A 26,079-nucleotide genomic window follows, 5' to 3' on the forward strand; every position below is an offset into this window, starting at 1 on the left:
TTTCATCTGGTTACTAACCGTCAGAAAATTACTCATCCTATGTTGGCGGTCGAATCCTAGCTAGAGGGGCACTTGCGCATAACCTTCTCAAGGGTATGACTGGGGACTGACCCGCACTTTTCATATTCAGGGGGTACATAATTGATGTTCAGGAGGTTACCTTCCGTACCCCCTGTTATTTTCACTGGGAGGGTGGTCTTATATTTGGGCTGCTGCACTGCAGTTGTGGCCTGCTTGGAATTTTTTTAGTTGTTTGAGCATGCAACGACGCTGTGAGGCAGCCATTTTACCAAAGGCTTCTGCATGCATGCAGATGCTATGACCACGCAGCAGGGCCTTCTGCCTTACAGGATCGGGTGGTGCTGCATTTGCTTTGCATTGAGAATCTGCACGTTGTCAGAAATCCCATCAGAGGACAGACTACTGCTGTTCTGGGAGATAGATTTTAGCAAATTCCCGGTTGTTGGGGTGGATACAAGATCAGCTCTAACTTTTGGATTCCTCGCTATTTACACTGCCGGAATGGTTTCGATGCCTCTGCAGCATTGGGGCCGTTCCCTCTTCTAGATTTATGGCACATGGGAGCCACAAGTGCACCTATCCACGTGGCTTGGGCTTTCCACATGGGGTTTTGTGAGAAATGTATGCCCAACACAAGGTTGTGTTGGGGGTTCCTTTACTTGTTTTTAGGAGAGTTAATGTGGAAAGGCCATGTCACTCGGAGGATGGGTGCAGATCTGTTTTGAAGGTCTGCGCCCCTTTTTGCGCACCTGTGTTCTCTCATGTGCCCTATTTTTCTAATCTTGAGGAAGACTAGAAACTGCTGGTGCTTAGCTGATGAGGTGCTGAGTGCAGCATGTGGCTGACTCAATTGGTGCCAGTTCAAAGATGTGTTGTGAAGGGCGAAGAAATCTGCCTTGTTGCCTGTGTCGGAGATTTCTGGATGGAAGAAGATGTGTTCCTGCCAGGAATGAACCGGATCAGGAGTGCTTTACAACTTAAAGACAACTTTTTGGTTGCTGCCAGCAATGCACCATGCAATAAGAGTGCACACACGGCGTGCAATGCCTAGAATGCTTCTCGTAGGATAGATTGAGGTATTTAGGACCAACAGTTTCTCTGGGAGTCTGGTGGCAACATTTGGGGCAGGAAAGCGCCTTTGATCTTCGCCTCACTCCCATGCTGTTGTTGATGTGATTGATCCATATTGACGTGCTCCGAATAATGTCACGTATTGAGGGCGGGCAGTCAAAACAAAACTGCTTTCCATATTCATGCCAGCTCCACGCGGTCATGCTTGGCGGACAAAACAGTACAACGTATGGGCATCTGTACATACCTGAAATGCCTGGGCGAAGGGTTCTTAACCCGTGGCGCTGAATAATGTAGCCGCCAGTAGCTTCTGGCAATCTTTCAAAGATGGACAACAGAGAGGGGACATTCCTGCGAGGATGTCAAATTCATGTCAGGTGGTTACCCGTTGTCAGTTCCAGCTTAGTGAGGACTGTGCCGTGTGAGAAGCAGGCTTCTCAGGAGGATGGTCGTGCATGCGAAGAATAGATTGCGGCTGCTTAATTTATTGCTCTGATAATGCGGCGATGTCCTTTGGCCCATGAAGTTGCCCCGAGCTTCTGCATGCAGGGGCTGCCTTGTGTTGCAGTCTTCCAAGCACTTGCCCCGAGCAATGAGTCACAGCGTGGCAAACTTCTGGCGCAATTGCAGACTGTTGTGAGAGCTGGTCAGTCATACGATTGGTGTCTAGACCAGATCAGAGATCTATGCATTTGGATCAAGAGGAAGGAGTCGTTGCTGGTCTGCAGTGTTCAGTATGCTTGACTTGCTCTGCAATTCTTTTGTTGATGGGGCTTTGTCAAGGCGACGGCGCTACATGCGCATGCATGCGTGCCGGCGCCGTTCTGTGAATTCTGCACTGTTGGGTATACGGACGTATCATGTGCTGGTGAGCTGCTTGAGCTTGCCAGCTATCTGGGAGTTTGTCATGGGAATCATATATGAATGTATATGAATATTATATAAATGTGAGTTGCATTCGTGGCCACATGGGTCAAACGGTGCGGTAATCTGCACGTGCACATGTTGAAAACGCTGATCTGAGTATTAAAGTAGGCCTGAAAGCACTTTGTATCTGCATGATGTCGACATGCTCAGCGCATGACGTCCCGGACCCTTTGCAGCGCAAACCCTAAACCGGTTAACCAATTACCGCTCAGCGGCTGTGATGCCAGGCTGTGATGCCTTCTGCATGTCACTGAAACTTTTAAGAGTTTCTTTTGGATTCCAAATTTTTACACTCAGGGGCTGTAACACTGCAAGGAAATTCTTCTATTGTTGCAACCCCTGCTGATGTGGACATCAACATTGAATCAATAATTGAGTCAATAATTGGTTCGTGTCCTGCAGATTTCCTAATCAGGCATCCGCTTCAAAGCCAACGATCAAATCTTTTCCCGCCTTCAAGGCTTCCCACAAATTGCGGCATCTGCTTGGCAACTGTGAAAGCGTGGGCACATTAGCATCTGGTATATGTTTAATGGTATTGAACATTATCTCTGAGCTTCCGAGGGTGTCACGGAGCTGAGATTAATTGACGAACTATTGACATCCTTACAACATCTTGCAGTATACTTGTCAGGGGGATTTGCAGAGGGAAGCCCGAGGGTAGAGCACAACACCTGTCACAATGGATGAGCAGGCAGAGCAGCGTCTGACATTGAAGCGCAACTTCGGGGATTTCCTTGATAACGACCATGGCTTTGGGGAGTATGCAGACAAAGTCAGGGGGTTGCTCACCAAGGAAAACCTCGACAACAACCGGCTGCGACTGGATGTCGATCTTCAGGATCTGCAAAATTACAATGCAAACATGCACAGGCAGCTGCTCAACAGCCCAGGGGAGTGCATCGCTCCTTTTGAGGAGGCCCTGGAGGAGCTGGTCAGGAACAACAATCAGAAGCAGCTGAAGGAGCACCAGCACGTCCACATCGGATTCACAGGCGAATTTGGCCCGGCCAGGTGTCCATCACCTCTCTCTCACAAGCGGTCTCAACTGATGCAGATTCTTTGTCCTGAAGACTTTGTCACACTCGCAGGGATTGCTTATTAGACCTCGCCAACTAAGGGTGGATCTCTTGTCTTCTGAAATAGCGACTGGGCCGGCTGATGCCTCTTCCTACCCTGTGTGCAGGGTGAATCCCCGCTCCCTGAGCGCAAAGTACATCTCAAAGCTGGTGGAAGTAGAGGGCATTGTGACCAAGTGCTCACTGGTGCGACCCAAGCTGGTCAAGAGTGTGCACTATGCTGAGGCAAGCGGCCAGTTCACAACAAGAGAATACAGGTGAGCTCTTCTGCATGACAGCAGCGGCTCTGCTGCTAGCCCTCCTCTCGGACATTGCCTTTCCCCTGCAAGAAGTACGACTGTGTGCAACTTCTTCGCAACGAAACTATCTGCGTGCAGAAGCCTTGGAGTTCCCTGGCAAAACGCAACGTTCTTAAAGGATGGCCTAGGAAGGGAGGGACGAAAGAGACTAATTGCATGGTGTGCAGGGATGTCACGTCAAACTCTGGCCTGCCCACTGGCTCAGCATACCCAACCAGGGACGAGGATGACAACCTGCTCACTACCGAGTTCGGCCTCTGCATCTACAAGAATCACCAAGTCATCACCATGCAGGTGAGGAGTTGCAGCAGACAGCGCTGTCAGTCTCTTACAAATGAATAATAAGCGCCTGGTGCACGCAGAAAATTGCAAATGCGTACAGCTGTGCACTTGGCGCTGGCCTTTGAGCTCCCATGGCTGGCAAAGCTTTCAAACCTGCCTGCTCAATTTTCAAATGTCTGCCGTCAGCGCAGCCCAATGGGCTGTCTGCAATCAGCACCAGAAAATTGACTTCACAGCTAAGCCACTGGAGCAACCGCAGGGTGCTAGACACAGAGCCAAAACACACTCACCCAAGCACACCCGCCGCCCAAATAAATAGTTTCACACAAGCACACTTCTCATCGAGGGTCTCTTTTGCGGCAGGAGCTGCCGGAGACGGCGCCTGCCGGGCAGCTGCCGCGCAGCGCTGAGATCATCGCTGAGGATGACCTGGTGGACGCATGCAAGCCGGGGGACCGCGTGGCGATCGTGGGCGTCTACAAGGCCGTTCCCCCCTCCGCCAATGGCACCATCAGCGCCCAGTTCAGGGCGGTCGTCGTCGCCAGCAATGTCAAGCGCATGGTCCGCGACGCAGGTGACGCCCTGCTGTCGAATACATTAGTGATGGAAGCCCTCTTTGATTAGTCAGATACACAGGACAGCACCTGCCAGAGCTGCACAGCCTCAATGCCAGCTTGTTAGGAGCTGATACCCCTGTGCAAGTCAGGCTGCATCCAGCGTGACCTGTGAACTTTGCTTCTGGGGAAAAACTCCCTCGCGAGCATCGGCTGTGTCCTTGCCGAATTGGCTGTGCTTCAGTCGTGAGTAGTACGGGTGAATGTCAGGTGGCCTGGTAGAATTGGCGTGGCTACACCTGCTGCAAGCAATATGACGCAGAATGTATTCCGATCATGTGTGGGGGGTAGTGTAGGGGCTAATACTGAAAGCGAGTGGCCACACCAGCTGTCAGCACTTCACCTTCATGCAGAAGCGGATGCACACTCTGAAGTCGATCTTGACAATTGGTTGGGAAATGTGCCCGCAGCTGCGGCGGCGATCACGGTGCAGGACATTAGGAACGTGGAGGCGCTGGCGGCAGAGCCCGACGTGCTTGAGATCCTGGCGCGCTCACTGGCGCCCTCCATCTACGGCCACAACCTCATCAAGAAGGCGCTCGTGCTGCTGCTGCTCGGCGGCAGGTGCGCGCACATGCCAACAGCCTCCTAGAGAGCCATCCGACTTATTGCAACGAGCTTGCTTTTTGCATCGGCCCGGGTCAGAATTGCCACACGGCAGTAGGGCTATATTACACATTATTGGGTAGGGATGATTGCTGCATATTTTGAATGACCGGTCTCTTTCAGACGCAATGATGTGAGAGAGGCTCTTCCACGCATGGAAATTACAATACTGGCTTGGCATCACACTGGGCAGTAGAGCTCTAGAAAAGAACGGCAGGCTCCTTGACAGGATCTTCATGCCTGCAGGGAGCGCAACCTGGCGAACGGGACGCACCTGAGAGGGGACATAAACTGTCTGCTGGTGGGGGATCCGGGTGTGGCGAAGAGCCAGCTGCTGCGCGCAATCATGAACCTGGCCCCCCTGGCCGTCTCCACCACCGGCCGCGGCTCCTCCGGCGTCGGCCTCACCGCCGCCATCACCCACGACGCCGACACCGGTGCGACGCCAGCTCTGTTCATATTGGAACGAAACGTAGAGGCCGCAAGAAGTCTGATGAAGTATGTTGCCAAGCTTTCTCTCGTGCCCCAAAGCTCAGATCTGTCACCCGCAAAATGCCGAAGCCATTGCGCGCCGATCTGATCCCGGCACCAGTGTCTTTAGGATGGTTTCGGAATGGAGCCCGCCGCTATCCTCATTTGCGTGCATGCACCATGCATTTTTCTGCCGTTCGAATACAGAGCCTGGGCGCTGCATGTTGCTCACTGCAAATTTCCGCTTTGTGGCTGCTCCGTGGCACTGGGGCACTGGAGGGAATGCAGTCAGAATAAAACGCTGTAATCGATGTACGGTGTTCGAGAGCTCAGTATGGTTGGGGAAGGCCTCAATAGCAGGTTCGTGCATGTTGCTGACATGCTGCTGACTTTCCAGGCGAGAAGCGGCTGGAGGCTGGCGCGATGGTGCTTGCCGACCGCGGCATCGTGTGCATCGACGAGTTCGACAAGATGTCCGACGCCGACAGGGTCGCCATCCACGAGGTCCCTTTCATTCCCTTTTTGTTACATTCACCCCTGCATGGGGGACCCAGCTTTGCAGCCTACTGCTGTAGCATGTTGTGTCATTGAGGCACAATTGAGGCACAAAATTATCACTTTTTTACAACCCTCAAGATTATCCGCGCGAGCAATATGGCAAAGCATTCATGCATGCATGGCCCAGATCAGAGGGCTGCTTCCATATCTCAACATTATTTTGTCTTCCAAGTGAAGCATGTTTTAGAAGGTACATGTCTGGGTCATCCTGAACCTTGCAGGAGGCCTCGTCAAGCCTTCTAGGTTGCTGCTATTCTCAAAGGACCCGGATGACCCCACATGCATGCTGAAATAGATTACATGACCATTCAGGTGATGGAGCAGCAGACGGTGACGATTGCCAAGGCGGGAATTCAGACATCGCTGAATGCCCGCTGCAGCGTGGTGGCCGCAGCAAACCCGCTGTACGGATCCTACGACAAGAACGAGTCACTGACGCGCAACATCCACCTGCCGGACTCGCTGCTATCCCGGTTCGACCTCCTCTTCGTCGTCCTGGACAACCTCTCCTCGCAGCGCGACCGCGAGGTACGTCCAGAGCGTTGTATCTGCGCAAGCGATGCCAGCTGTGCATTTGCATGCTCTCCTGCACTGTCCTGTGTCACATGTGCTGGCATGTGCGGGGAGCTTTGTTCTGATGCCTGACTCTGTGGTGATGGTCCTGGAAGCTACATGTGCACGGTTGCTGCTGGGATGTGAGCTGAATTTTCACCAGCAAGCTGATGCCTTCGTGGACATGCATGCTGCCAGTGGCATGGCGTCATCTGTATATTCTGAGAGGTGTCCTTTCGTGTGGTGTGCAGATTGGTGCGCACGTCCTCGGGCAGCACAGGTACCGCCCACCCGGCGACGACGGCAAGAGCGGGCACACCGTTGCAAGGTGGGGCTGCCGGCCGCCATCCCAAATAACACGACCGCGACAGTTCCAACCCATTGCAATAATACTTTGAGTAACATTGTTCCCCCCTGGATCGTCCTGCTGATCACCGCGACTATGCACAACAAGGCTCGAGTCGGCCAAGCGCAGCAAGGGGTGGCGACAACGATTTTGGACGTTGGCCTTGGCAGTGATGCAATGCTGACATCATCGCTGATGTCATCACCGCTGACACCATCATCACGGCCATGCGCGCGCGCAGGTTTGAGGACGATCTGGAGATGGATGAGGCTGAGGAGGATGATGAAGAGGGGCGCGATCCGCAGGCTGACATGTATGCCAAGTACGACGCGTGCCTTCACGGGCCGCGCGCGGAGGGCGACCACCCCCCGCTCTCCACCCACTTCCTCAAAAAATTCTTCTCTGTCATCCGCCGACGCGCCAGGTGCGGATTCTCCTGCGCGCACCTGCCGGGCGATGCCTGGATACCTGCTCGAGGTGCTTGTAATTAATCTGACGCTGTTCACACTGCTGTCCTCACGAGTAAGATACTGAGCAGGCAAGGACTGACAGAATTCAACCACGGAAATGCCATTGGGCTGTCCTTTGCCCACCCCTCTCTGAAGTGCACATTCACACAGTGATGGACAAGCTGCCGTGCACCGACACAAGGGCGGTCTCTCATTGCTCGGGCATGCGGGCGGCACGGGCCCTTAGCATGCATGCATGCACGCCTTGCATTGACTCAAATCTAGAGGAAGGAGACGCACTGTGCTGTGTGAGCTGCGCAGCAGATAGAGTTGGCTAGCAAGTGCTGCAGCACAGATCTGCTGCGATTTTCCTGTGAGGAAAATATCAAGAGGCATGCATGCAGGCCCTCAGTGCCTTGAAGTGCTGAATATCAGATCCTGAGGAACGCATGTTCATGTGCTGCGCAGCGAGATAGAGCTGACCGGCGAGGCGATGGAGGCGATCGGGGACTTCTACGCGGAGCTGCGCACGCGGTCGGAGGACAGCGCTCTGCCAGTGACTGTGCGCACGCTGGAGACCGTCATCCGCCTCTCCACCGCTGCAGCCAAGGCCCGCCTCTCCAAGGGTGCCGCCCTGTACCCTGCCCCCCCCCCCCCCCCTTTTTTTAATTGGATAACCTGCGTCAAAAAATGCTTTGCTGATTGGAGAAGGTTGAGAAACCTTAACGGGGGCTCCCGAGGAACTTGCCACATCGTGGACATGGTGTTCCGGCTATGGTTCTCTAAAGGTATCTCCCGGTTATGTTCCCAGCCCTCAGCCTCAGTGTGGACATCATACCCTGCCCCTTCCTCTCCAAATTGGGAGCTCTGAGTTCTGATATCATTTGCATGCGCTTGCAATAACTCCAGGCTTGAGGTGTTCCAAACGCACGTGTCCTCTCTTGTGAGGGAATGGCTAAAATAGCTAGATGCTACAGCCGCCTCAAGATATGGTACTGCACCAGCCTGAACTGTTCTATGTCAAGGGGCAGGTGGCTGCTGCTGCACTTGCAGTCATTCATGGCATCACAAATTCCTAGCGCACCAGCAGCATGGTACCCAGGACTTCACACAACAGTCCGATTGAGCGCAAGCCCTGGGGCATGACGGCGTTGTAACTTGCAATGGCTGGGCGCAGGCGTGGAGGTGCGGGATGTGGAGGTGGCAAAGGGGATCCTGAGCGCCATCCTGGAGGGCCATGTGGAGGGACTGGCCGACGCCCAGGAAGACATGGAGCACTCCGACGACGACGACCAGGCCGGCCCCAACCGCCGCAGGCGCGTCTGCTATATTTTCCAGACAGGCCCTGTGTATTGCACGTTGTGCACTGCATGCTGCAACAGGGTGCCCTACCTTAGGTCATGTGATTTTCAATGGCAGAGCATTACAAATGCATATGAATGGGTCTGGGGTGATGTCTGCATGGGCTGCATGCTTGCTGTATTGGCAACCGATGATCCACCACACCTGTCACACATGCCTGCTTGCTTCAAGGGCCCAGCTCAAGTTCTGCTCACCAAATCTAAGCGGCCTGCAACTTGTGTCACAGCCAACGGCAGCAGAGGGTGACTGTTGTATGCACCTGTGCAGGCGCCGCGCGAGCGTGGGCCGGGCGCGGCCGAGAGCCGCGCAGAACTTGCCGCAGAAGCGCCTGGCGCGCGACGGCGGCGCTGACGAGGATGCTGATGAGGATGCTGGCGTGGCGGACCCCGACTGCGCCGGCCCCAGCGGCGCAGCCGGCCCCAGCCTCGACCCCGGTGCGCACCAGAACCAACCCCCCGTGCACCGCACTCCCATCATCCCTGACATGACCTTTTCTTTGAGGCGCTGTAAGAGTCTAGAGGAAGGTTTTGCCTCCATGCAAATGGCAAAGGAGGTGACGCAGTTTCTGTCACAAATTTAGTGGCACTAGAGGACGGCTTGAACAGCAAGCTGCGGCTGGCGTGACTGCTTGCCACAGCGCTCAAAGGGCTCAATGGCAACTCATGGCTGCGCCGCTTGAAGCTTTCAGTGCTGACAATATTGACTGCAAAAATGGCATTCAGAAGGCTGGAGAATCAAGCTTTTGGGTTGGCTGCGCAGATGCGCCGGGGCCGTCCGGGCTGGCCGCGCCGCAGCGTCCGGCAATGGCAGCGCGCCACGTGGCGACGCTGGACGTGCTGCTCAAGGAGATGCTGACGGAGCGCTCGACCGCCGCAGCCGCCGCACCGTTCACCGTCGCTGATGTCATGTCCCGCCTGGCGCGCGCCAACCTGGCGTTCCCCGAGAACGCCGTCGTGCAGGTGCGCACTGGTGAAGATACTGTAGGGTATTACCGTACTCGTGACATGAATAACAATCCCAAGTGAAGAGAATTAAAGTTAGGTCGCTGCAATTACCATAGGGCCTGTAGTTCTGGGTTTGCAAGTTGTTCAACCATGCGATTGTGCTGCAAAATCGCAGCTGTGTCCCATGTCTGTTGGTGGGCTGTGAAGCACTTTGAAGCCTTTTGACAGCACGCTGCAGCAGATCAAGCTTGGGGTGACTGCCTGGCACTTTTGCAATGGCATCTTGGAGAACGCCGCGCACATACCTGCTTCTTTAGGCACACATATGCAAGGGCTGCCACTATGGTCTTTGCAGCAGCATGAGTTTTGAAAACATTTGGAGGTGACTCGCATGTGGCCAAAATGAAACGTGCACCTATCATGGATATGCAGGCCATCAAGGATGCCAGCGAGCGCTTTGAGGCAGACCCTGACTGTGGCGCACCTCCCATCATGTGGGACGACGTGACCAACACCTTCGTGGACATGAGCTGAGGAAATCATGCGCGTCATGCCAAAGATACTGGTTCTACCGGACCAGACGACCACATTAATGGATGCCATGGATCGTCAACGTCTGCCTTTACAACTTGCAGCAGCTCTGCACCAATTCGATGTTGAAGAGGTATTGACTGGACAAAGTCATTATTTGGCAATAGAGGTGATCGTTGGAATGCATGCACCACTCTGTGAGGCGTCAATGACACTGGAATGGTCTATAAACCATGCGAACACTCTTGTGAATTGCTCAAATTCTTCCCACTCAAGTTTTGTAGCGTATCGGAAACAATACTGGCAAAGTGTAGAAGGAGTTGCGCAAATTACATATTATTCCTTGCCAAATGTAGATGAAATTTCCAAGATCATATTTCTGAGCGGGATCCTGCTCAGAGCGGGATATCCTGGGAGCCTCCAACAGCACAATGTGACCAGACCCAACTAAAGGAATCTACATTATTTGTACATTGTAACCCCTCAATTCTATTCCTCACTAGCGCACTGAGTGCGCCGCACTCACACTCAACCAAACTTGGATCCATCATCAAACCGGACATCTACTTGTAATCAAACCTCACTTGTATTCAAACATCTACTTGTATTCAAACCTCTACTCCACATCGGATATGCTTTCATGCAGAGCTGGGCAGTCTGGAAACTGTGTTAAATCTGCAACTCTGATGCAGCGGCAAAGAAGTCAGCACAGCCAGCTGGCGCCATGTGCCATCAGTCCTCTCAAAATTCCCGCAGCTTTGCTAATGCAATATTCAGCCTCAACCTGCCCTGGTCAGCAGCTCTGCCGCACGCTCAAGCGCCCGCTGATCCGTCAGTCCCTCGTGCGTGGCTGTTCTCAGAGCTCCCCTCGCTGCCTCCAGGCCGAAGCCCATCTCCTGCAGGTGCCTCAGCAATGCCTCCACTCGCGCTCGGCCGACCTCCGCCGGATCATACTGGGTGCAGATCTGCAGAGAAAGCATGCAAAGCTTACATCTCTGAGGTGGCTGGATCATATGGGGTGCAGTGTCTGCAGGCAGCAGGAATTGTTCTGGACATTACAATCGCAAGGAATCGACCTTCACTAGACAAGACCGGATGCAGGTCTGCAGAGGACAGCATGCAAAACTCTCATCTCTTAGCTGTTCCGGACATTCCAATCACAAGGAGCACTGAATCCTCTCCCTTTTGCCATCACTCACCTCCATCATCAGCTTCCCGTGGCAACAATGCCGCATGTCCCGCCAGCACTGCTTGTCGCCATTGTCAGCAATATCCTTGTCTCGTTCACGTGTAAATATATGTGGTACATATTTGCTACCAACTGCAGTTTCACATCAATACATCACTGAAAAGGAGACACACCTGCAGAGTGCTCGGCCCGGCCTCCGAGTCATTCGTGCAGGGCAGCGTGTCGGCGCCCTCATAGCAAACCGTGGACGCTTGGGAGGGCAGCACTCTGTGTGGTGTGCGTTGGGTTGCTGCTGCCGCCGCTGCTGCCGCCCTGTCCCCATCCTGCTGGCAGGGCCAACTATGGTCCACTGCAGCAGATGCTTGCAAACCCTGTCCTGCCGGCTGTGCTGCTGGTGTGCCAACAGGGAGCGCAGCACCATTCTGCACAGATCTGCCTGTGTCGCTTGTTGCTCCCATGGGAGGAGGCTGGCTGCCCTTCGGCAATGCAGCCACCGTCAAGGTACTATCAGTGCGGGGCAGTGGCGCTCTTTCTGAGTATGGCTGCGGCTGTTGGAAAGAATCTGCTACACCACTGCTCGCGCGCGCCACTGACGGCCCTGCAGGATTGAGGCCGCTGCCCGGCACATGCGCGCTTGCAGACGGCACATGCTGACCTGCAGCGGGTGCTGCAACAGGTGCTTGCGATGCGCTCGGTGCTGGGGCGGCCTGAAAGGAGGCGCGGCTGAGGTCGGTGGACTTGAGGCCAGCGGCTTTGACACTCTTGATCCGCTCCAGATCAGTGAAGGTGGCAGTGCAGCGCCAATCGCCCCTGCTATGCGCCGCCTGTATCTCGCTGTGGAGGCTGCATGGGCAGAAATCCAAAATGTAAGCAGATCGCTCAAAATAATTACCGTTAGATCTCCATAAGTCCAACGTGCATGCGATTACCCTCTTGGAGTTTCACAGCGGGTGCAAAACTTTGCCAGGATGCCACGAGAGATATTTGGTATGCAGCCATCAACGAGAGCAGGCACTTGCCGTCCCCATCAGTCACTGGTCAGGTGGAACAACAAAGAAGTTGGCGGTCTGTCTCACCTCTCAGCATTGTGGGTCCAGAAAACGGTCACATCTGGCGACCCCGCATCGCCTTCCCTGGTGGGCGTTGAGGTAACTGGGCCAAGGGCGTCTGTGAGTTTTAGCAGCAGGAATTTGCTGCTGTCGCCCTTGGTAATAAGCCGGGGCGCGCACGCCAGCTGCATCCTCACAGTGACCAGCGCAGAGGACGACATGGCAGCTTGCACCTCAGCCATTGTGGTCAGCACCTGTGAACACAGTTGACAGTGCGTGCATTGAGTCGGAGTCACCGCACCACTCACGAACCACAGCAGAATCCTACTGTCATTTTGATGTAAGATACACTAGACTTGCCCAAGAGCACAGACAGCTACAGGCAGTCGATGTTTACAGCTTCTGCGTTGCTTGTGCTTGATGCAACGGACTTGAAGTATGGGGATAAATAGCGGCAGAACCACATGGACAAGGACACCTCAACTGAGCAGATGCTCATATACCCCACCTTGGCAGGCTGCGGCTCGCGCTTGATTTCTGGCGCAGGCGCGGATGCGTTCTGGTGCGACGGAGGCGGCCAGTTCTCCTGCATTGCCTGACCATGCTGCAGTCCAGGTGGCGCTCCTGGGCCCCCCGCCCTGGGGGGTCCCGCCAGCGCCGCCCTCGCCGGGGGGACCGCTGCCCGGCTGGGCAGCGCCAGCGCGCCTGTGTCCTGCCCGGATGCCTGCAGTGCGGCCAGCAGCTCCTGGTAGGCGGCGCTGTGCGCAGCAGAGAATACATCAGTCACAAGACCCATTGATGTCTGTGCATTTGACATCATCAAGTGTCCTACCCATTCTTGCTCTGCATGCGAACCCCTTGCAGAAGGTACAGCATAGGCAATCCTGACGCTGGACCTTCTGTGAGCATCAACATTCAGCAAGAATCCAGTACTGGGGGCAGCCCAGCGTCAAGGTTCAATGGACATAACTGTCTTTGACCCAATATGTCAACTCCCAACCTGAGCATGCTGCGCAGGCTTGCGTTGGCGGCTAGCAGAGCGCGCAGCGGCGGCGCGGATGCCGCGGCCCAGCCGGCGCCGTGCGCGCCGGAGGCGGCCAGCGCGCTCAGAAAGCCGATGGCGCGCTCGGCCAGCCGCCAGCGGAAGTCCCCGGGGCGGAACCGCGGCGGCGGCTGCGGCGCCGGCGGCTGGCGCTCTCCGGGTGACAGGTCAGGCCCGTCGTCGGCTGCAGCAGGCTCATAGCTGGCCGGCGCCTGTGCACAGAGTGACATTCCAGATTGTCATGGTGAAGGGTGGGCAGTACATGATACTGCGGTGACGAAGAGTGCAGCCTGATGCATGTCACATGGTGAAGTGCATGAGTCACAGTGGACACCAAGGAGATGGAAGATAGTGCTAGAAATGGTCTTTACATCAGCAGCAACGGCCGTGAGCAACGTGCCTCAAAGGGCGGCTTGGACTCGAATATGCGGTTGGTGGCATCCTGCGGCCGCGGCTGCCCCAGCAGAACAAATAGCGTGTTGCGCACGGCATCTGCACCCTGCACGGCAATCACGCATTGATTGATCAATTTGAATTTTGCAGCCCATTAAACGGCCCACTGCAACAGTATCTTCATGAGTGAATCCAATGGCGATCTTTGATGTGCACACCTTTGTGCCTATGAATATTGATAAAGAGTTAAAACAGGAGGGTGCACTTGCCTGGTGGTCCAAGGGTGTGAGGCCATTGTGCTGCTGCAGTTGGCCAAGGTTGACGGTGTCAGAGGCGCCGGCCACACATGCCAGCACATCACGGCACAACGCCTGGAAGAACAGCTGCATTGCCGCCTGCCACCTGTGGAAGACATTTACTATTTATCTCAGGCAATTCTGGTCACCTCATTTTTGGGCATTTGCTGGGAGTCAATCACACTTACAGTTTGAGCTATCAAGCACAACTGCCAGTACCGTCAAAGAATGCCAGCACAAAAGGGCCCAAACAAAATTTCTTTTGTCAGGAATAACTCACTTGTCCTCTGGGAGAGGCTGGCACTGGTGCAGCGGGCCCCCCTGCCGCCCAATGATGACTCGTGCTGACGCGGCTGCCGGGGGATCCCCATGAGCCAGAACAGGCGGAACGAGTACTGCAGCGCTGTCTCGCAGCAGCTCCATTAGCACCGCGTATAGAGCCTCCTTGGCTGCCAGAGACGGCTCAACCGCCAGCCTGCACCCAAGGGGATTCAAACTATCTGTCATCATCTTCATCACTGCCTTACTGAGACAGAACGACGCTTCTTGAAGAACTTTGGATGCCTTTAGTGCACCTACTGCACCTCGCTGAGAAGTATGATTCCGATCTTATTTCTAACAAAGTATACGTTGTAGGAGAGTTCTTTCTTGTAGAAGAAATGCTGTCTTTTCCTAGCGCAACTGTTCAGCAGCACGGCAAAAACATTCACGGTGTTATTGAGTCATTTATGACTCACCCTGGGGGCCGCAGAAGGTCCAACAGGGGCCGCAGCAGGGGCGGCAGGAGGGTGCGGAAGGCGGCTGCGCTGCCGCGGATGGCCGGGCGGCTGAGCAACGAGCACAGCAGCCGCAGCGTGTTCACCGCGCACCTCTCCGTCGCAGCATTTCTGCCCCTTGCAAAGCACGCCCTGCACCCACAGAACGATATAATCTGTCCATGCAATAAGCAATTCATTGCATAAAGTACCCAACATTGCTCGTTGCCACATCTACTGATTGCATACATAGAAAAAATAGTGCATAGGAGCTGAGATGGTGCTGAGTAGCACGTGAGACAAATCAAATTTTCTCTGCCATGATGATGCAGTATACTGAACCAAGCTATTGCTGTGGTTCTATGGACGCTGAAGAATTGCTGAATAGTTGCACGTTGAAGTTCTGAGAAGGTTGTCACCTCTCAAGGTGGCGCTTGAGCTGGGTGCCGATGAAGTAGTGCAGCATGCGCTGACTGGGATCCTGGGATTCCCCGGTCAGATCAGGCACCGGCGGCTGTGCATCGCCCCCGCAGACCAGCGCCTTTGCCATGCCATCGTATAGCGCTGCATCCGCGGGGTTGATGTTCTCATCCCCAACCGGCACCTGCCCACAGCCACCTCATTCAAACCTTTTCTGTTCCACCATGACATGATCAAAAGGGATGGGGTATGGCCTTGCAGAGAAACAATGGAAAGCAGGATGACAACATCAGAGGATACATGCAGAATGGACAAAATAATGCAAAGGCAATCTGTTGTGTGGATGTGGTAGTCTGCAAGATCAGCAAGTTGACAGAGGTGAATGCTGTCACAAAGGAGTGTCAAGGGTGAAGTTCTTACCTCGACAGCGCACATGAGCACAGTGCGCAGCACTTCCAAGGCAGGCGTGGGCGGGGCAAGGCTCCGAACGGCAAAGAAGTGCGATGCAATGAGGTGCAGCAGCGGGAGAACATGACGGAACACTGTCCTTGTCTGGGCAGCAGGAGCACACGGCACATCAGCCGTCATCCCAATTGACACATGCAATGAACCAACCTGTCTGAGAAGCACAGCAGAACAGTAACACTATCATGCACAGCCGGAAATTGCGTAGTGGTGAGATTCTTCCTCACTTCGTCAAAATCAGATGGCTAACATTCAACTCTCTGGAGGTCAAAGCACTCACCTCAAGGCGCAACCGCGCATTCCCCTCGAGGGTTTCTTTGGGCGGCGGGGGATCAAGACCCTCGAGGTGCGGTGCATCTGCCGCCCACCGGCGCTGCAGATCCATCGAGGCGCTGCCCGCCCAGCGGCTGATGTGGCCCAGCACCGTCAGCAGTGCCGCTCCTCCGCCTGTTTGCCCAGTACACAGAGTGCATGTATCGGTATCTACAGCCATCACTGCGCATGCAGAGAAGGGGGAAGCAACCTGTGCTCTGCTAGCTACAGATCTCAGACCTGCCACTTTCAGCAAATCCGACCAGGAAAGGCAAAAATCCAACAATAGATCTTTAACGGCTGTCTAGATTCAAGACCTAACACAATGTGCGCTTCAATGTCACAGACAGGCATGTACCAGTACAGTACTGTACTGGCCTCCAGCAGTCCAAAAAACCCTCTTGGAGCTAAGGTTGACATTTTCCAAATTGAAAGACATTGAAATAAACTGCAGTTTGCCACATGCAGACAGCTATCTAGGCAGAAGGGGCTCACAGGAGCAGCTGGTCGGCGGCTGCCGGCAGTGGCAGGGGCCAAGACCGGCGCCGGAGACGGCTCCGAGCAGGATGCCGGCAGCCGCCTGCTGCCATGCGGCCAGCTCGCGCGGCCGCCGCGCCTCGGCCATGCGCTTTGACAGCACCTCGCCGATGTCACCAAACAGCTCCCAAAAGCGCTCGCGCCACTTCGATCAAAAGAACAAGCACATTCCTTCAGCAGAAGCAGCAGCGGCGGCAGTAGCAGCAGTTGTGGATTCATGTATGTTGTTTTGTAATGGAAAGACTTTCATTGTGTTGGCCAAAAGGATGGTGCATGTGTTATATTGAGAAGAAGTACTACAGGACTTATATTAGCCAAGTTGGCAGTGGGAGTGACTGGCTTGCATTGGTGCCGCAACTGCATTGCTACGTCTGTCTTCCTTTCATGAGATACCACAAAACTGTTGAAGCATTGCAACTGTCGCACCCTCTGATAGACAGCCATGGTGCTGAAGACGCCGCGCACGAGCTCTGCGCGCATGTCGCCGCTCTTGTCGTGGCGCAGCTTCTGCAGCTCTCGTCCCCTGATGCCCGCCACCGCTAAAAGCTTGCCGGGCCCGGGGCATTCTTCAACACCCCCCGCCACGCGTGACATACCCTGCCGCCACATCAGAATTGAATGTTATCCCGAAAATTGAAACAATGACGGCGGAGCTGTCTTGTTCTGCTGTAAATAGTACTGGCCATTGCTCTCAGTAGACGGAAGCTAAAGAATGCATCAAAGCTCAAGGCTTCCTTGACGAGGACTCTGCATGTCAATTGGAAAGAGAGTGCATAAGTCCTGAGTCACAATAGCGTGGCCCGGCCTGCAGAGCAGCATGCGGCAGAAAATGTTTGATCATGCTGCTGAGCGGATCGCACCAGGGTGAGCCAGTAGGCGGACTCTCGCCTCTCGGTGTCAAGCAGTGCACGCAGCCACAGGTGCAGCAGCGCAGTGTGCAGAGCAGGCAGCACCTGCGGGAAGGCCTGTGCAACAAGAAAAAGCAGCATTACTTGACATTGAACCTTCTCTAAGACTTGCTCTCCTAGCCCGCTTGTCAGAAAGTGACACAGATGCCAACTTTGCTTGCTCTTTTTGGTGGGTGTATATGTCTTGTCATTGCATTTCACACAGCCATATATGCTGTTCACATGTGCTCTCTCTTGACGGCAGCCATATCTACTTCTTATGGGCTGCAGGGCAGCGAGGTGATCAAGCATGTGTCACCTCAAGGACGTTGGCGAGGAAGAGGGCTGCAAAGTTGCGGTATGTGGTGTTGGCGCTGGTCCAGAAGCGGATTTCGCTGTATGGCAGCATGGCGTAGGGGACCACGTCCTTCCACGCCACCAGGTTGCTCGCCGCCAGAAGCCCGTAAAACTTGGCCAGGACCGCAAACTGCACACAGTCACAGGATCACCGATGCCACCGTTTCTTACATATTACATGGAACATTACAAAGCATGCAATGCCTGCACGGCTCCATGCATGCCAGAGAGGACAAGAAGGTACTGTCTTCACATGGCTACCCATGCAAGTTGTTCGCCAGTGCAAAGAACAATTGTGCATGCCAGATTCGTACTAGCTGCTTTAGTGCATGCATTGACATGGAGAATGTGAGTTACTGTCCCGCACAGAACACGAGAAACGTGCAATTAGGCCCAGAGACGAGAAGCACACCGCGGCGTCGGTGACTTCGGAGATGTTACGTTCGCCGGGGAGCGGCGCAGCGGCGAGTGCGGCGCCGATGTCCCGGCCGGCGCCGCGCTGCGGATATCGGTGCGCGACGGCCGCCTCCAGCCGCTGCAGCAGCCGCGCGTCCCGCAGCCGCTGGCCAAGTGCCTTGCGCAGCATTAGCAGATCCACAAACTCGTCGTCCATGTCCCTCTGCACAATTCACATCCCCGAAAAAATATCAATATCTGGTTGTGCTCTGCGGTCATTGTCGGTAGTCATGCCACTTTGCCATGTAATCTTTAATCATACCCCCAACTATGACATGCACCAAAATTGCTGCAGATATCTTGTCAAAAGTACTGGGTTGCTTTATCATTGGCTAGTCACGAAAATCTGGCTGTCACACGATTTGCATCAAACTTGTGAGATTTTGCATTGCTGCTCCAATTGGAGTGGCAAGACTTTGTCAAGAGGAGTCACCTCGTCAGCATTGGGGGAGAAGGGTATGTCATGCACGCTGCAGATGACTCGTGACAGCAGGTCGAGCACTTTGCGGCGCACAGGGGCGGCTATTCTGGCGCTGTCATCCAGCAAGCACATGACTGGATCCCCCAGGAGGGCCAGGTGCTCCTGTGAGGGGTACTCGCTGAGCCCCGGACCCAGCATGGCCAAGGCTATGCGGTCCAGCGCTGTCTTCAGCAGCAGCTCGTTGCTCTGCAGCAGCCCAACAGTCAACCGCAGTGCCTCTAGCTGAATATTAGGAAGAACTGGAAAGTTGATGACCGCGTATGTGTGTGTGCATCTTGCTAGCAGGGTTAGTGGGTCTGAGCATGCGGGTGGCAATGTTATATGCTGTGCAAGTATGACTATGGGCATAGGGCAGATGGGCACCTTCTCTCCAAGCTCCAGCAGAGCTTCAGCCTCCACCTTGTTGTCATCCGTCCAGGGGGGATCCTGCTTGAACGGCCCTGCAACAAGAACACACCTAGTGCTTTTGCCTTGCAAGATGTGGCCCATTGAATCTCCAATCACCCCTGGATGTCTTGTGAGGTCTTGTGAGGTCTTGTGACAAAAATGCAGACATAAGGAGTCCTGGCACAGATCTCATATTGGCAGAAGCACCACAGTGTAGTCAGGCAAGTCCCCAAGTGGGCCATGAGCACTGTGCACACCGATGCAGAAGGAGTCCCTGTCTATGTAATGGGTGGTTGCATTCTGCTTCCACTCATCCAGCGCTTCATGCTCCTTGGCCAGCACCTCCAGGAAACCCATGATGCCCGATGTGATCTCCCCGAGCTGCACTCACGCATGCACAGGATGTTTCAGACACCGCTCCAGGTTTCAGCAGCATTCGCCAGGCTATTCTGCCCCAATACAGCTCATAGATCAAATGAGAGAGCTCCATCTGATCCATCAGAGCCTGCCATGCATGTTATGCTTTCTTCACATGACTGTTGATCATGCCACTGTCCCACAGACCCCTCAACTCTTTCTTTTGCAACCTCGCGGTAATGCACTGTCACGTTGTACGCCAATGCACAAGGTAGTGTCCTGAAATGTATAGAGAGAGGATCAGTTGAATAGAAGAGGAGAGACCACCCACCGGGATGCTGCGCTGCCATGCAACGTCCAGCAGCTCAAAGGCCGCACTGAGCAGGTGGCTGCGGGTGGCGGGGTCGCTCGCCTCAAAGTCCACAAAGTGCTCCAGGCCGAACAGCCGCCGCGCAACTGTGTATGGGACCTCGTCCTCCGGCAGAACGCGCGCGGCCGTCAGAAGCACCTTGAGCACTTCACGCAGCGCGCCCAGCGTGAACTGCTGCTTCTTGTCGCCTGCGCACACATTCACAAAAGTTGGCGAAGTCGCAGTTGACTGGACACCGGCGGGAAGAAATGGCATGGGCGTTTGCAAAAAATTTGGCAGCAATCCAACGGCCAAAAGAATGTTTGGTAAAGCAGAGGCACGTCCTGGTCAAGGAGAGTGTCAGTTTGGTTCAAGGTAGGTACGGTGTGGGTCTGGCATCGGTTGACACACATTTTGCTGCTGCAAAATTTCGACGGCCAGCGAATAAATAATTGACGGCCAATAAAATACTTTAAAAGCCTCCCGCATTGCAGGAAGCTTGCCTGCAGACAGGGGAATGATCACGTTCTCGTCGAATTGGTCCATGACGTGCTTCAAAAACACACTCCTGAATGTCTCCATGAGGGCTTCCACCTGCAACAGATCATCTTCAAATACCATGATCCTGTGTGACAATAAGGAAGGCAACATAAATATTCCTGCTGTCTCTCAATGCTCAAGTGTCTATGGCGCCCCTTAACCTCAGCCAGGCCTGCCAATTACTTCCTATGCATGCTGGAATAGACTGGCAGTAGATGGGCACCCTGCAATAGGGTGTCCCATCTATAGGTCATCCTAGTTACATCCTAAACACAGATTGACCAAAGGTATACATGAATCATTCCAGACTTGATGAGTTTCAATGGGTTTTTGCGCACCATGGAGGGCTCTCCGCTAGCAACTTGCAGCAGATGAGGGAAGTGCAGCGCCCTCTCCAGGAAGTCATCTGTCAATTGGCAACCAAGCATCGCTTCAAATTGGTTAGTACGCCAGTCAAAAGACGGCGATTGTTCCCAACGTGTATGAAGCTATCAAGGCAGTAAGCTTGCCAAGGATATCAACACGAAGATTACTTGCCTGGTATCTGCAAGGCAGGCTCTGGTGCAGGCTGCTCACTGCCATGCTGTGGCAGAGCAATTTTGGGATGTGTGGGATACACTATTGTAGAGGTCTCCTCTGCGCCTGGGCTCTTGTGGGATGCTGCAAAGCAAAGCCACACCAGTGAGGTCATCTGTGTTGATGCAGATTGTAAACTTTTTTGACATGCAGATCTTTGCCTACTTTGCATGCTTCTAATCATGACTGCTGGCAGAGGTTCCAACACAATGCTCTTGTATATTTAGTGTTCTGTCCGAAAGCTGTTGTCCAAAGTGATAGCAGCTTTTTGCATGCATTCACATCCTTGGTCACCTGTCCATCTGTCATGATTCTGGCCTGCCTCTGCCACGCTCCCGCCTCCTTCCTTCTCCAGTGGGGACCTCCATTGCTGGATCCCTGCTGCAAAACATCACAGATACACCTAGGACCAGGTGCAAAATATGAACAACATACACAGCCTAGTTTAGGGCCATTGAAACCGGGATGACCGCCCCAACAAAAGGTTGAGCGCCGAGTGCCGAGATGCAATTTGCTCTTTGGGAGTCAGCATAATGTGCACAAGGACAGCAAGGAGTTACCAGGCTTTACAGGCTAGCAGACAAACGCGTTTTGGAAACATGTGAGAGGGGGACATGCTGCTACCTGCTTCCCTGTGCATGTGCATAAGTGCAAAGTCATCATCGATGTCCTGCGGTTGTTCTTGGGCCAATTGGCGCTGCTGCACTGGGGGCGCCCGCCTAACAGCAGCTGCTAGAGAGCCCTGCTGTGCTGGCATCCCACGCTCACCACCTGCACAGCCACAACCGCTTTGTCATGATGGCTCAACTCATCAATCCATGAGTACACTCCTCATCAGCCTCTCTTCAACGCCATACAGCATCCCCCATGATCCCCTCGGACTACCGTACATCCTGTAGAAAGGTCGGCCCAATGCCTACCAACGCATTGGGACGGACACAAATTTGCTCGTGCATCTACGTCCTGCACTAAGGACGGCTTGATACTTACCAGCGCATTAGGAAGCATGCAAATCTGCTGGTGCATACTACGTGCTGTACAAAGGACGGCCCAATTGATACCCACGCATTGGGAAGCATGCAAATCTGCTATTGCATTTCCAAGGAAGACAAAATGTACCTCCCAGACCGCCATGTGCGCCGTCCCACTGTCCGCCTGGAGGCACATCTCCTGCCACATCGTGAAAATCCATGCCCGCATCGCCAGGCTGCTCGCAGGTGCCGGCATCACGCCGCTGCCGCTTGCGCGGGCGTCGGTCACCTGCACAATAACGCCATTCACACCAAAAAATGCCTGCAGCATGCATGGAGCGATGAAAAGAAGGTGGTGGCAGAAGCTCTGCTGGAGCTTGGAGAGAAGGTGTCCATCTACCCCTGCCCCACTCCCTCTGCAGCATTTATATGCCATCTGTATCTCTTGAACCCTCTGATCTTTGCTGGCAAGCTCCCACTGGAATTACGAAACCTTTACTGAGCCTTTCAGCATGCACTTTAACAGCATGCACTTTAAAAAGCTGGGGCGGATGCTCCTAGGCAGCATGTGATTCAGTACTTGCATGCATGGTGTCATCCAATATTATCAGGAGGCTGTGGGTGTATAAGTATATATCATGTCTGCCGCGAGTCTGTGCAACACTCTGCCAGGTAGATACATTATGATATTCGGCACTCCCAAAGGCAGAAGGTACCTGAATTGAAGAGTCCCGCGGCGGTCACGCTGGCAGGCGAGGTGTCCAGCACACTGGCTGCCGCGCTGCCGGCCGCAGCCATGACCGGCTCCCGCCTCTGAGCCGCACCTCCGCCCATGCCACCCGCTGCTGCTGGAGCGCTCCCTGGAAGCGCATCAAACCTTTTGCAACGGAAGAACGGAAGCTTCCAGTTCATTGTGTGAAGCCCTGTAGAGACCCAGCCAAATGCATGATTTCCACATGCTGGCCAGGGCACCACGAACCACTGAGCAGGGAAGAGCACTCTGCGATATTCTTCTACAGCCCTCTGCACACAGCTCCACTACATAAGCAGCCAACTGACATTTAAGGAATATACTGGTTTGAGGGAAGCAGCCATGCAAGGATGAGCAGGCCTCAAGAACATCACCTCGTCCCAGAGGGCTGTCAAAGGCAGCGCCGGCCTCGTCCTCAGACTCATCTGCTTCATCCGCATCAAGGGCCACGGGGCCTGCGCTCTCGGCCATCCTGTCCAGGGGCACGCTCAGCTGCTGCAGGGTGGCAAACGCCTCGTGCATGAGCGCCAGCTGCTGCTCCAGCTTCTGCTTTGCGCGCTGCTGCACCCGCTCCCTGTGTGCCACACATCAGCTCAACCCTCGCGCATGACATGACTTGCAATTGCAGCTGCAGCTTTGGTGATCCCCCTGTGTGATGCAGCAGGCAAATATAGCTCACTTTGTGCAGTCGAGTAAAGAACTGAAGGCAATCAAACGAGCTTTGAGGTACCTGAAGCTACACCTTGAATATATGTCCTTTAAGCCACACCGCAACCCTCATTAGCTCATCTCGCTTGCATGACATAACATGCCACTGCAGCAGCAGCATTCCTCATGCCCCATGTTGTTGCACAGGCTCAACTCGGCTCGGGTGCGCAGAAGGCAAATAATAAAGCGTTGAAGGCAAGTAAAAGAGCTTTGAGCCACGTGAAGCTACAGCTACCCCTTGCGATCGGTTGTTTGAGCCAGGTAGTATCCAGAGTTGACCCATGCAGAGTGAGGTCTCCATGCAAAGGCACAACAGGAACAGAAATATATAGCCACAAAAAACTAGCACTGGAGGAAGTGCTGTCGGTCCGCACTTGTGGTTTCTGGCGCCGCGGCGGGCAGCTTGGTGGGGGCCTTCAGGGAGCTCGTCTGGCCGCGCGCGCTTGAGGCTCCTGCCCTCGTACACCGACCCGATGGCTGCAGTGACCGCCTCCTCGCTCAGCAGCGTCTCCACCAGGTAGTGGGCCGCCTGAACAGGCGGTGCCAGTCAGGCGCTGCTTCACAAGATCGCTGCTTTGCTTGTGCACCACCGTGGTTGTTTTAATGTGAATTTTTGCCAAAGTCACAGTAGCCTGCTCTCATCATGTGGGGTGGCTAGGCAAGCATGCGATGTTTGATTTCGATGCATGTGTCCAGCTGTAAACACAAAAATACAAGTCAGTCCCGTGCACGCCAGCTGTCTATGTAAGTGTCCATGCCATCCTGAGGCAGGGCATCTACTTGCCATGCAAGCCCAAAAATTTTAGCTATCTAGCAGCAGTAGGCAGAGGCCAAGGAGGAAGGGGTGTCGGGGAATTGGGCTCGCACCGATTTGAAGCCCTGGCGCACGGCTTCGCTGTGCAGCTGCTCGGTGGGTTCCAAGCCTTTCTGGAAGCGTGAGCATGACCGCCCGCTGCAGTTGCACAGATCCAGGCAGGAGGGACAGCGCCACACACCCTCCTCACACAATGGCAGCACCTGCGCGGACCCAAGGTCAATTTTCTCTCTGTCTGGCTGTCCGATCCATCCTTTTCTTTTGCATGCGATTGGCAGGTCTGCCGGTTGTTAGGATGTACTTTCACGAACAAGCACCTCAAAAAGTTCCTGGATGCCACAGCTGACTGGTGTTTAAGCGTAGATGGCAGAAAGAGCATCACCTCGTTCAGGTTCTGCCCCATGCGCAGCCAGAGGCAGTTGCCACACCAGATCCCTCGCCCGGTGCCGCGGCGGCCGTTGACCCCATGCTCACAGGGGCACCACGTCTTCTGCTCTATCGTTTTCTGCCTGCATTTCGCATACAAGCTCATCTGCCTGTTTGACAGGAAGCTTCCTGATCGGCTTAGTGTCAATGCCGCTACCCAGTGGTTATGGACCAGCTCCATATGAGGCAGCATTTTTGTCATTCCCTTCCAAGACGCGAATCACATCGTGTGATCAACTAGGCCTGTCCAGAAAGGAAGATTGCTGTATTAATGTGGAGCATGCAAGATAGCTACTTGTTGGGCTCTCCTTGCTGCATATCCAATATGTCCGATGTGAGGAGTCCCGGCCTCCAGAGAAGTGCAAGTGCAAGGCAGCGGCTGGCGCGCACCTGCAGAAGTGGCAGGTTTTGCAGGCGACGCAGCGCGCGTCGTTGCGAGAGTGGGCATCAATGCAGCGCACTTTGTCCCTCGTCTGGAACTCAGCCCTCGCCTCAAACCTCCTCAAGCGCTGGTAATGCTCCAGGGAATAGCTCTCCCTGCGGATGGCGTGTGCAGACTATATCATTACTAGGCAACAAAGTATTCACCCACATATGGACAGCTTTGCAAAGATAGGCACGATACAGCAGTGGTGCAGCATAAACAGTGTAGTTGTGCAGCTAGAGGACGACTAGGTTCAGAAGTCATTTTTGGGTGTGACAGGAAGTCACCTTTGGAGGTGATCAAATGTCACTTTTGTAAACCCAAATAGCCACTGTTTGGAATCAGACATTCAAAAATTGGCGGTTTCATCTGCGGCTTCAAAAGTGCGCCAATTGTTGCAAGCAGCGAAGGGGCACACCTGACAGGAGGGTGCTGGCCCTCCTGGGCTCCAAGCAGCCCCCTGAGCTTGGGACCCTGTCTTCCTTTCCATCGATGCAAGTCCTCCATGGTAGGACCTCGGATTTCCTCCATCGCTGGCACTGCAATCCTCTCCCGCGCAAAGGCTGCTGCACAAGAGGAAAATGAATGTCAGCATGATAGTCTAAGTCTGTCCTGTCTCTGGAGGATGTGGCAGCAAAGATTGGAGGGACATGGGAATCTGGTGTGATTGAGGTGCTCACCGCCAGATCTGTGTCTTGATGGTGCTGCAAAGGAGGCTTGCAAGCTACGGGAGCTGGCTGCCCCTCTACTGCCATCACCCCTGCTGTGCTCCGCCATCTACAGAAGTCCCGACAGGAGGCTCGCAATTCGATCACATTGGAATCGGTACTTTTGTCTCGCAGATTTGTTCATATGATATGAATAACAACATTCGCATTGTTACTGAATTGCAAGCTCTGAGACGCGAGATGCAGGGACTTGTCTTCCCCCAAACCACCCATCGCAAGCCCAAGCTTTGATGCTGATCGAACGCAGCCTCATGGAAACTCAAATCATCTCTTTGAAGGCTCACAAGAGACGAATAT

The 26,079-nt window shown here is 54.2% G+C and overlaps 2 protein-coding genes across 2 annotated transcripts; one reads left to right on the forward strand and one right to left on the reverse strand.

The window, feature by feature from the left end:
• Nucleotides 1-2,701: 2,701 nt before the first annotated feature.
• Nucleotides 2,702-7,900, forward strand: COCSUDRAFT_911 (MCM-domain-containing protein; the record flags this gene model as incomplete). The annotated part of the gene is made up of 11 exons (XM_005644916.1): nt 2,702-3,033; nt 3,206-3,355; nt 3,565-3,691; nt 4,043-4,253; nt 4,704-4,857; nt 5,146-5,336; nt 5,768-5,874; nt 6,241-6,456; nt 6,732-6,800; nt 7,087-7,250; nt 7,744-7,900. Coding segments are annotated over 11 exons (1,878 nt in total), but the record flags the coding sequence as incomplete, so codon positions are not given.
• A 2,991-nt stretch (nt 7,901-10,891) lies between these two features.
• Nucleotides 10,892-25,585, reverse strand: COCSUDRAFT_43874 (hypothetical protein; the record flags this gene model as incomplete). The annotated part of the gene is made up of 32 exons (XM_005644917.1): nt 10,892-11,077; nt 11,312-11,433; nt 11,957-12,144; nt 12,378-12,604; nt 12,859-13,108; nt 13,351-13,576; nt 13,789-13,891; nt 14,004-14,187; nt 14,362-14,556; nt 14,819-14,989; nt 15,256-15,440; nt 15,677-15,808; nt 16,002-16,168; nt 16,529-16,715; nt 16,997-17,167; nt 17,431-17,535; nt 17,777-17,944; nt 18,227-18,433; nt 18,785-18,937; nt 19,115-19,191; nt 19,396-19,519; nt 19,827-20,053; nt 21,255-21,341; nt 21,585-21,731; nt 22,080-22,220; nt 22,648-22,755; nt 23,057-23,256; nt 23,765-23,919; nt 24,258-24,407; nt 24,587-24,713; nt 25,021-25,167; nt 25,473-25,585. 32 exons carry the CDS (start codon nt 25,583-25,585, stop codon nt 10,892-10,894), a joined length of 5,130 nt encoding a protein of 1,709 aa, XP_005644974.1.
• Nucleotides 25,586-26,079: the final 494 nt, after the last annotated feature.

The sequence above is a fragment of the Coccomyxa subellipsoidea genome, assembly GCF_000258705.1.
Source record: "Coccomyxa subellipsoidea C-169, whole genome shotgun sequence".
In the NCBI taxonomy this organism is placed as follows: domain Eukaryota; kingdom Viridiplantae; phylum Chlorophyta; class Trebouxiophyceae; family Coccomyxaceae; genus Coccomyxa; species Coccomyxa subellipsoidea.